This window comes from Crinia signifera, chromosome 1, assembly GCF_055691185.1.
Source record: "Crinia signifera chromosome 1, ASM5569118v1, whole genome shotgun sequence".
NCBI classification, from domain to species: Eukaryota; Metazoa; Chordata; class Amphibia; order Anura; family Myobatrachidae; genus Crinia; species Crinia signifera.
The window spans coordinates 296992857-297004469 of record NC_139217.1 but is presented as its reverse complement, the minus strand read 5'-3'; the positions used below and the strand labels follow the sequence as shown (position 1 = coordinate 297004469).

The 11613-nt window shown below is 40.9% G+C and overlaps 1 protein-coding gene across 1 annotated transcript in view; it reads right to left on the bottom strand.

Moving 5' to 3' along the window:
* Positions 1 to 325: 325 nt before the first annotated feature.
* Positions 326 to 11613, bottom strand: part of BRD10 (bromodomain containing 10) — a 45421-nt gene continuing 34133 nt past the window's right edge. The window contains exons 5-8 of the mRNA XM_083185991.1: positions 10834 to 10923; positions 8607 to 8722; positions 6627 to 6793; positions 326 to 4125 (exon numbers count right to left, since the gene is read on the bottom strand). Of these exons, the coding sequence (XP_083042117.1) occupies positions 914 to 4125; positions 6627 to 6793; positions 8607 to 8722; positions 10834 to 10923 (3585 nt within the window). The 3' untranslated portion in view covers positions 326 to 913. The remainder of the gene's footprint in view (positions 4126 to 6626; positions 6794 to 8606; positions 8723 to 10833; positions 10924 to 11613) is intronic.

The window sequence follows — 11613 nt, the reverse complement described above, 5'->3', positions numbered from 1 at the left end:
TACCACAGGGTTAGGAAAGGTAAAATTTAAACAACTTAAATAGTGTACACACCGTGCGATTTTGTTTCTATTCAATCCCGAATGAATCGGAATCGAATTGCATGGCGTATTATGTACATTCGATTTAGACTATATAGTACAGATCTGTATTACAGTATATAGTCTTGCTGCAGTCTATTTTCCTATTCAATTTTGATGCCGTACATTGGGATCGAATGCATTCAATTTTGCTTATATAAGCAAAGTCGGAAAGAAAAAAAAAAAAAAAATCAAACTGTGTGTACACTACATTACTTTAACGCCACAAAATAAAGAAAAAGTAAAATATCAACACAGTGACTTTTATTTCCTACATGCAGAACAGTCTGCATTAATGCTAACAGTACACTGTTCTGAAATAAACTAAGATACTTAAAAAAAAACAAAAAAAAACTATACATTATTTAAACAAAACATAAATAAAACAAAAGTTCTTTATACAGAAATTATTAAAAGAATGTTAAAGGGTCAAGAATATGTACAATTTTACATTTTCACCTAAAATTATCGTAATACAGATATTCATTTTATTTCCCCAAAACAAAATGACTTTACAAAACTAGAAAGACAAAACACTGTGCTAGACAAACTGCTAAAAAGTCAAAATAGAAGTGTGCAAATAGCTAAACTATCAATGTCAAACTAGAAACTGTATTGGCTGGTCAAAATGAACCTTCTTATTCACTGAAAAGTGATTTCAGCATTCGATTATACAAATGTAAAGTAGAAATTAAAACTACAACCAGTAATGCAGATTAACCATGTAAACTGTACTCATTAAAGAGCATAGGAAACAATCAACAAAGCCTCATAAGTAAAATGTAAAGTAAGTGCTACAAACTGTACTCTTATTTCTTGTGTATTATAATCTGATTTAAGATGCTACAGTATTCGGTTTTTCGGATGTTGAAGACGAATAAGCAAAAAGGGCAGTATCCCCCACCTTATTCTCTGAAATCATTGAAGTAGGCAAGAGATTACAAGGGGGGGTTAACTTATTTAAGACTCCGTCCTGGACTGCTGTAGCTCTAGAAAAATGTGTCATGTCACTGGGCTGTAGATAGCTGCCTCTTTGTATACATGGAACAAGAAGTGGTTGAGGTACAGTTGTTGATGAAGACCTATCCCCTGAAGATATAGGACATGGAGAGACATTTTTAGAGGGCATATTTACAATTTGAGGTGCAGGCAGTACAGAAGGTAAAATGTTCGAGGTGCCAAAAGGATGCATACTCTTATAAGGTTGTCCCGAAGGCTGCACTGGAGACAAATTTTGTTTCAATGCAAATTGTGCGGTGGTATTTTCTAGAGGAGGTCGTTGACACCCTTGAACACTGTTACCAACTAAAGAAGGTCCTTGTCTGGTATTTGTTGATATAAGGAGGACATGACTTCCAGCTCTCAGTCCTTGTGGAGGAACGATTAAACGCATACCATTAATTGTTATTTGCGTTCCGGGTGCCAGTGGTGTACTAGTATTAATAACAAGCTTTTGATGAGTGCAAGAGTCATCCAATTGTGGTTTTAACTGGGTTATTGCAGTTGTAGATAATGGTGGTAAAGGTTGAGAAGCAGGAAACCCAGAGCCAGATTTACATAATGTAGGTACTAGAGGAGTCAATGGAGCATGTGGCTTGGTGACATGTGCCGATAGTTCTTTGGGGAAAATTTCTGATGAATATTCAGGTTTATCCATTAGCTGATTTGGTATCGGCTGATAAGCAGCTGCCATAGGAGTTGTTCCTAAATGTGAGCTCTCTCCAATAGTAGTTGCTACCGGCATTTGTATGGAAGATGTGTTCGTTGCACGCCCAGTTGCTTGTGTAGTTGACAATAAAACAGATGATGAAAGATGTCCAGTTTTCACAGTTGATATCGCTACAGAGCTCCCTCTACTGGATAAGCACATTCTATTTGACAAAGATGTCAATGCACTTGAGAGGTCCTTCACATTTATTTCTGTTGCACTATACTGCGCTCCTACAGGATTAGGTGCTGTTACAACAGAACATGCCGTAGATCTCTTTGTAGTAGGTATAATGCTTGCAATGTCTTTACTAATGCTTTCTACTCCTTTTTCCAAAGTATTCTGTAATATATTCATTGGTATGACATTTTTGAAGCTACCACTGGTGTTAACAATAGTCTGTCCTATAGTTAAACCAATATTGACATCCTTAACTTGAGAAATAATAGGTGCAGAACTCTTTTTTATCGATGAACCCATCGTGGATGGAATTAGGATAATCTGTGGCTGCTCAGGTGGCTTGACATATGTTTTGGTAATAATAGAAGGATTCGCCTGTTTTGCAGCTTGCAGTGCTACGTTTGCGCTTGATGAGTTGGTTGGAACTTGAGTGTTAATAAAAACAAACTTCGGAGCGGTAACTGCTGATGTCGGCGTGGTGAGCATGCTTATTTTCGGGGAATTTCCAGCTGAAAGGTTGGGAGGCGGAGACAGTAACATGACTTTATGAAGCGAAGGTCCACATATTAACTCGCTTTTTGAAGGAGTAGTACTGTCAGGATGTGCAACAGAAATGTTACTTTGTTTGAGGTCTGTTGCAATCTTTTTAATGGGCCTGCTGTCCTGCTCACTATTATTGCAAGGTGAAATATTCACAATACCTGCTGTAATATTGGACTTTACTTGTGAATGTGTAGAAAGCCAAGGACTAGGTGAAACAGCGGTGACAAAATGAGAAGACTGCAAGGGTTGATCAGCCACGGGACATGAGACTCTTGTGGTGCTATGCTGCTCTTGGATCGATTTAGTGTTTAACTCTGTTAGTTGGTTTTTACCAACAGGCTCTAATGATATCTGTGGAGCCTGCAAGCCAGGAGATAAAGCAGGAGATGGGGCTACGGAAAGAAAAGCAGAAGATGCTGTGGGTTTAGACCTCGACACCAACAATGACTGAAGCTGCGGTGTAAAAGTAAAAATGGAATTGTTAGCAGAGGAACTCTGATCTTGGCTCGGCTGTACTGTCACAACGCCAGTATTGCCACCGCGTGTCCTCACAAGAATGGACTGAGAATCTCTAATGCATATAGTTTTCAATTCCTGTTTTGCTTCCGAAGCATCTTTTAGTGGTGCAGGTGCAGCATTAGCTATGTGACCAGCCACAACAGTGTGGTCTGTAGTAGAAGTCACGCCTCCAACATCAGGAAGAACGGGTAGTGACATACTGGAAGACACTACAGATGTTCGGAAACTATTTGGCAAAACAAGTGTATTGCTATTACATGTTTCGCCTTTTGATACTGATGTACTGCTAGCAAGGGTTGATATTGGTGGTTGGGAAACAACAAGAGTCGAACACTTTGTGGAATGTACCTTACTCTTGTCAAAGACTGTGGTAAGATGTGTTATTTTATCTGCATTACCAAAACCTGTGGAGGAAATGGGCAATGGCACAGTAGATGTAGCGTTTGGTCCAGATAGATTACAATGGTTTTCTCTAGACGTGGTTTCATCTTTTTGCTGAATAAAAAGGTGTTTAGGCAGTAGAAGAAACTGCTGCATTAGTTTGTCTCCTGTTTTAGCATCTATTACAGGCTGCACCTGAATTTTTACTGGTGAGTTCTGTAGGACACACTGCCCGTCTGGGAGCTTGTAAATCATCTGTAGTGGAGTCTTGGATGAATCTTGACCAGACAGTGCAGGCTTTACTGGTATCTGGTTGGTAAGTGCGCTTGCTGTACTTTCAGATGAAGGCACGGTTTTGCTGGTAGACGGTGCCAGATGACTTGTTAAGGTCACTTTGTTCCCGATTTTTGTTGCTAGCAAAGCTTGAATAGGTTTGGTCCCTTTGAGCACCCCAATATTCTCTGTGTTTATTTCTGAGGCTTCCACTTCTATTTTCTGTGTTTCTCTTTGCGAACATTGTTGTGTATTAGTCCCTTGTTCCGTACTTCTAAGAAATTTATTATGTGTGCTTATTTTTATTCTCTTTCCCTGCAAAGCTTCTTGTTCTTCGTGATCTGCATGACTGCATTGCTTGCACTGACGCTTGCAACTTTTTGCTGGGGATTTCGGCAACTTTCCTTTTCCACACATGGCCATGTCGGTCAACTCCAGTTTGTCTGTAAATCATGCAACATATATATTAGCATGGAAACATTATGTATGCATTTGTTATTTCATGCATAAGTCTTTCTTCACTGTAAGCATTATGTAACCTAACACAATAAAGAATTCCATTTAAGTTGTTCATTAGGCCTAGTGAATGGTCCTGCAACCTTCCAGCACTTTGTATTTGATGTTTCTAGAGACATTAGAAAACCAGCTTTTTTGTAATTTACCTGGATGACATTTTATTTACTCTATAACCTTTACAAAACATAATTAATATGTCAGGAGTTTTAGAACAATTAAGAACCTATGGTCTCTATGCAAAAAATACAGACTGTACCTTAGCAATAGACGTATGGAATTCTTTGATCACATCAGCCCAAGATACTGAAATGGACCATGTAAAAACCCAACCAAAAGAGAAATGGCCAGAACCTCATGATATAAAATCATTATGTCATTTCCTCAGGTCACCAATGTTTCATCAACTTTTTTAAGTAAAATAACACAACTACTAACTTCTTTATTCTGGAAACAGAACGCCTATAATTCAATCCAGTACAGCACAAAATGTTTTGATCATTTCATGCCAGCTTTAATACGTTCCTGTACTGGATCTGTTGTTACCGATTGATCTCGGGGAAACGAGTCAAAGATGGCAGTTGGGGCAGAGTTCTCTCAGTATGTGGGCCCAGAGCAGCATTTACACCCCTGTACATATTACCCCAAAATTATTAATTGGAAAGGGAGGGTGGGGGAGTGATCGAAGCACATATACAGGTATGTGCCCTAGCAAGAAAAGTGACAAAAACTCTTTATGATACATTGTTGAAATGTTTGTGAACAATGCCAATAAAGCTTTTCCACATTTTGAATAATTGTTGAGTTAGGCTTTGTAAAGAGACCTCATCACACTCAATATGGAATAAGAAAGCACACCCACAAGAGTGGTGTAGACTTAAATAACATCTGGAGGATAGCTTTTTTTTTGCTGCAGGTAAAAATTGCTAAGAAGAGCTTACCCATACATACCTTAGTAACCTGGCCAAATTTGAAGTGAAAGGAAAGTCAGTAACTAGAGAATCTTTACCAAACCTGTATACACCTATCCCAAACCTCTTAACATAGAACAGCTCCACAAGCAAATAAATTGGTCTTCCCTAATAAACCCTGAATATCCTTATGTGTAATAGCAATGGCCTTAGCAACAGGAGAAAAGGGCATTTTGGAAATGAAATCCCCAGATAGGGAATGGAATAAGATGCCTACTTAAAGATCCAGGCTTCTGGCCTAGTCTGACATAGCCATGTGCAAGATAAAATGAACTGTAAATTAAACTGTCAGCTCCATGGCCGACTAGAAGACATATGTATGACTCTGAATATAGAATAGCATTGTACCTCCTGTGGTCACCCCCTGCATCATGCAAGTGTGTATATGCAGCACGCTGCAAGTGCATCTGGCCTGATCAGCTTTCAGTTGGTATCCAAAATGTAAATCTAAATCGCTAGATTTGTCAGCATCTGCATTTGGCCACATTACTGAATGTCGTTATGCTATTTCATCTTGGATATCATTTCGCCAGCTCCAATGTAATGTTCCCTAAAGAGAAATCAGTACTACTGTATTTCCACCACTCTTGATAACTCAACAATCAACCCTACACATTAAGCTTGCTGTCTAGGCTTTATACATGACTCTGAGCTGTTCTGTATTGCCCATATTCAATCAAGTTTCCAAATCCTGTTTTTCCATTATTACAGTGTAGTAATACTAACCTCACAGTCGGACTCATCCTGAGACCTATTTGTATCCCAGTCTTTGAAAAGAGTATGGTTTTTTTTATGATCAGGGTATTTTCAGATTATACATATCAGATCACATTTAATGCATATTTGTCCATCTGTATGCTATTTATTTCATGTCAAATTGTGCTTAAAGTAATAGTGAGCATGGAGGTAAATGTATGAAGCAGTGGATAAGTTGTCCATGGCAACCAATCAGCATTGAAGTAAGATTTATAACAGGGCTGGGCAACACCGGCCCTCCAGATGTTAATGAACTACACATCCCAGTATGCTTTGCATTAGTTTTGCTATGTGGCCATGCTGAAACTGATGCAAGGCATGCTGGGATGTGTAGTTCATCAACATCTGGAGGGCCGGTGTTGCCCAGCCCTGATTTATAATCTGCATAACTATAAAATTATACAATTCAGCTGATTAGTTGCCATGGGCAACTTCTCCACTTGTATCGCTGCTTCATACATTTACCCCATTAATACAAGGCTAGCAATCTCTGTAAAACTCACAAACTAAATCCAACCTAATTTCCTAAACGTATGTTCTATTAACCTAGTATATTTTTGGTAAATTTTTTAGAAGGTGTTCTCAAAAAAATAAAGTTGCAAATACTGTACTATTCTAGAGTCCTTGACAATTTAACAAGTTTTAAATAGGAAAATACAGAATTCCACAAGTAAGAGCATTTAAATATAATTCTGAAATCTTACCAAGACATTCATTCTTCTGTGTCTCCTGGTTACAAAGGTCAAAGGGCTTTTCTATAGAACTTGGAGATTTGCTTGCCACACTATCTTCATGAGAACAGGATTCCCTGGTAAGAGTCTCAGAATCTGTTAAACTTCGGAAATCATCATAGTCCTTTCTCAGGCGTGCTCTGAAATAGGATAGGATAGAATGCGGGAGAAAGGTCAGAGACTATCGGCTCACGAGGGACATACTTCAGTTAGCATTAGCTGCAGTCTCACTGTACCAGGACACATGTAATACAATCAAATTAAATAATGAAAAAAAAATCTTAAATCGAACAAACCAGGTTTGAAGCTTAACATGTGTATAGTGGAACTAAACCAAACTATTGCTATCAAGCAGCTTGGGAGCTCTATAAGGCTTTAACCACTTGCCTGGCATTGCCATGCCACATCATATATGACTGTTCGGCATTTCTGACAAGGGTGCAAACAAATAAAAACATTCACTAGGCGGCTGCCATCAGCCACTAATCTCAGAGTGACCACCCAGCCCCTCTGCACACTCAGATCCTCCCCCAGTGTGTGACAATTTATGCTGGTCCATTGATTGGGCAGACTTGAAGCACTTGCTGTGGAGAGGAACGGCTACCAGGGAAACAGTAACACCACGTCTCCCTAATCAGTCCATGTTAGTGAAATGTATATCGATTTACCAATACATGAGTATTATGACATTTAAATATCAATATTAATAATACAGTATTTTAAAAGTGTTCAAGTTTAGGCATTGAGAAGAAAAAATGCTATTTGGTACTTGTTTCCTAGCACGGCCACAACGATTTCTATCGTGGTGGTCGTGTCGGAAAAAATTGTGTCGGTCGCGTCGGGTGCATACCAAAACGCACACGACGCGACCGACGTGATGTACCCGATTTCTCTATAGGCTTCAATGTTAAAATAATTTAACATTGAAGCCTATGGAGAAATCGGGTCCATCGTGTCCATAGGCTTCAATGTTAAATTATTTTAACATTGAAACTGAGTCCATTTAACATAGTAAAAAATGGGTAAAGGGCCAATATGGGCCATTTCTCATTGGGTATGGCCCATATTGTGAACAGCTGTGAAGCCCGCGAGGGGACGCGGATACCTGTGAAGGTATCCGCGTCCGCTCGCCACGCTTCGGGCTCGGTGGCTCGCCACACTAATCTATTCTCAACTCCACGCCGACGTGGATAGTAGGGGAATGAAAAGGTCAGAGGACGCGCACCGCCACCCCTCGCGGGCTCGCTGCGCTCGCCACGCTTCGGGTTCGCGTCAATCGTGACGGGGCCATACCCAATGAGAAATGGTCCATATTGGGCCTTTTCCCATTTTTTCCTATGTTAAATGGACTCAGTTTCAATGTTAAAATATTTTAACATTGAAGCCTATGGACAAATCGGGTCCATCGCATAGGCTTCAATGTTAAATATTTTAACATTGAAGCCTATGGAGAAATCGGGGGCATCGCGTCGGACGCGCATAGGCTTCAATGTTAAAATATTTTAACATTGAAGCCTATGGGGAAATCGTGGGCATCGCGTCGGTCGCGTCGTGTGCCTTCTTAAGGCACACGACCGACGCGATGTACCACAGTTGTGCTTTTTTCAAGGGAAATTGCGGGCATCGCGTGCCTTAAAGTTAAGGCACACGATGCCAGCGATTGTGGCCGTGCTAGGAAACAAGTACCTGCTATTTTTATGGTACAGTATATGCTGTTTTAAGCCACTAATAATTATTTTGCTCTGGGTATAGTTTTACCTAAAGTCTAGAATTTAGTGGACATAAAAACTGGTTTGAAAACCCTCGCTTAATGTTCCATCCTTTTTATAGGTACATCTTAAAAATGTGTTTTTTAAATAATACTGAATTTTTGAAAAGCAAAATGTTTGTTTGTTTGTTTTTTGTAAACAAAACGTCTCCTTTACTAGGTTTAAAAGCTTTACACATTATTACCGGTTTCTTTGGAAAGCTTTCAGCAGCTTTGGTTCCCATGGCAACAGCTCCTTTAACAGACGTGTCAAGGTGCTATGCAGCTCTCTTACACCTTGTCTCCTCGTGTGCCACTTTACCTAAAACATTGACAATTTAGACATGATTTAAAAATCATTTAATTGCTACTTAACTGCCAGCATGACATGCAAATCATTCACATAGAAGGTGTAGCTCTATAGGTACACATCTCTGACTTAGTTTCTAGTCTGTAACTCTGGGGTAGATTTATTATAGCGGCGCCTATCGCGCCGCTATAACAGTTCCTGCTTCGCCTCATTAGCGAGGCGAAGCAGGAGGGGACACCGACAAGATCTACTAAGATCTTGCCGCCGGAGTGGGGGAGCGCTAACTCCCCCCTCCGGCGATGTCCCTCCTGGAGACAGCGCATCAGTTAATACTGATGCGCCGTCTCCTCCCCCCCCGGCCGGCTCACTGCGCATGCGCGGGATCTCGCTAGTCTCGCGAGATCCCAGCGCAGCTCAGCCCCAGCAGCAGGGACAGCGCTGTCCCTGTTGTTAGGTATAGGCATCGCCGTCTGCAGCTGGCGAAGTCGACAGCTGCAGGCGGCGGAACGGTCAGCGATGCTGACCGTTCATAAATCTGGCAGGAGGCAGGGGCGCAGTGCAAAACATCGCCCCTGCGCTATGCCTCCTGCCCCACACCGCCGGCGTTAGAGTAAACGCTCGGCGGGTGTGATAGATCAGGGGAAGCGCTATCCCCTGCTATAACGCACGGGGATAGCGCATATTCCCCTGATCGACGTTTAATAAATCTACCAGTCTGATACTATTTCTGCAGAAAGAGAAGTGATGTACATGGGATAATGCATTCCTTGCTGTATTAAAATCACTTGCATATTACATAAGGAAGTGTACTGCATATGATACATTTATTTTAGGAACCATATTGGGAGTTGGACACAGGAGCGATGTTGGAGGCAGTGGAGCTATTTTTTCTTTTGCGCATGCATCTAAGTCAGGCATGAGCCCCATAGTGCTAGGGACCTACTCAATAGAGGTGACCTTAACATGGTGGGTAGGTTCATATCTTTGGCCAAACGTATGCTAACAACCTCCTAATTAAATAAAAAAAGGAATATAGGTTAGCAGTAATGAGTGCATAGTGCACCTGAAAACCCCTGTATATAGCATTTAAGTCTGAGTACACAAGAAAAGTATTGGGCTTTCCTTGGCGATGACAGCGAGGCGGCTAAATGCGTGCCCGAAGATTATCCTTCTTATGGGCATATATAGGTGTCGCTGATAGTGGTTGTGTACGGTAAGGGGCCATATACTGATGGATAATCTGCACCTGGTATATGGCTGGTGCACGTTTCACTGATGTGAGCAAGCATTATTTCTGCAAGTAAAGGTGCTAAAAATGGGCGTCTCCGTACTTGCACACGCACGACTATGCAGCAGGGAAGGGCATGTAGCACTATTTGCAAAGTCACAGAAGAGTAAATCCTTAAAAACTATAAACTATATGCACATAATGGGCCAGATCTACCACACTTCAAACAGTTATAACCTAGAATCCAACCTGTCCCTAACTGTCATTTTTTAAATCCAGTCTAACATGACAGAAGCTGTTATGTTTATCACTCTCCACTTTATCACTTTTTGAAGTTTGGTGCATCAGGCAAAGTGAAACAAACAATAAAAGTATGTGTAAACATATTAAAATCCTTTAACATAGAAAATCTTTAATGTTAAGATACAGGTCGGGTATCCCGTATCCGAATTATTCCAAAAACCGTGGTTTTTTGGAATAATTGTAAATTTTTTTTTTTTTTCCCCTAACCCTCTTTTAATACTTACCAAGTCCTCCGGCGTCCACGGCAGGCCTTCAGCATCCTCTCCGGCGTCTCCAGCGGTCCCAGGAGTGCTTTGCGCGAGTGCGTGCCGGTGACGTCACCGGCGCGCCTGGGAACTTGCGCAAAGCACTCCTGGGACCGCTGGAGACGCCGGAGATGGTGCTGGTCGCCTGCCGTGGACGCCGGAGGACTCCATGGACGCCAAGGGACCATCGGGGACCCACCAGGGGCAGGTAAGTATTGCTAAAAAAAAATTATTCCAAAAACCGGAATATTCCCTTATCCGGAATGCTCGTGGTCCCGAGCATTTCAGATAAGGGATACTCAACCTGTATTAACTATTGCAAAGTCATTATAAAATAATAATCATACCGATTTCTTTTTATTGTTTTCCAAGCTTTTATACTCTCCATCTATTTTCTTTATCAATTCCCTGAGTTCATCAAGATTGGTACAGACAAGCTGAAAATAAAAAAGATTTATATGCTACCAATATTACAACATACATAGAGAACATGTTATATGAAGCAGCAAGAAGAAAAAAAAAAAATCAGTGATAAGTGCTTTGTCAGTAGCTTTTCAATTAACTAGCTTTAATTACCTAACACTGAAGTGATCCAGACGAACAAACACAATTTTGGTGATCTGCCCGAGAATTTTATAGTGTGCACTCACACAATGCAAATTGCTAAGGCGTTGATCTCCACTAGAGTCACACGAGTAGGCAATATTGAACTTGTTTGTTTCAATAATTTTAGAAATTTGGCTTGATCATGTTTGAGTCCACCAAACAGAAATCATGCGTGATTCACCACAAATTTCATTAAAAATAATCAATTCTAGTTTTGTAATTGTATAGTTAAGGATTAAGTAGGTCATTCTGGTTTAACCGCTCCCCCGTGCGAACATAGAGTGATTTACAAAAGGACATGGCGACTTGTATAGTCGCTGGCCCATTCGCACGGGGATGGGGGGCAGGCACGGGTCACGCCCATGAAAACTAATTTTTCCATGACGCTTCCCATACAAGGGCACCGCAAATCTGAGTCACTAGAGAGTGACTTCGATTTCCGAGCGCTTTACAAATCATTCGATGGTCGGCGACCATCGAATGAATTCGTGGAAAATCAGCATGCATACGGCAGGTGGGCA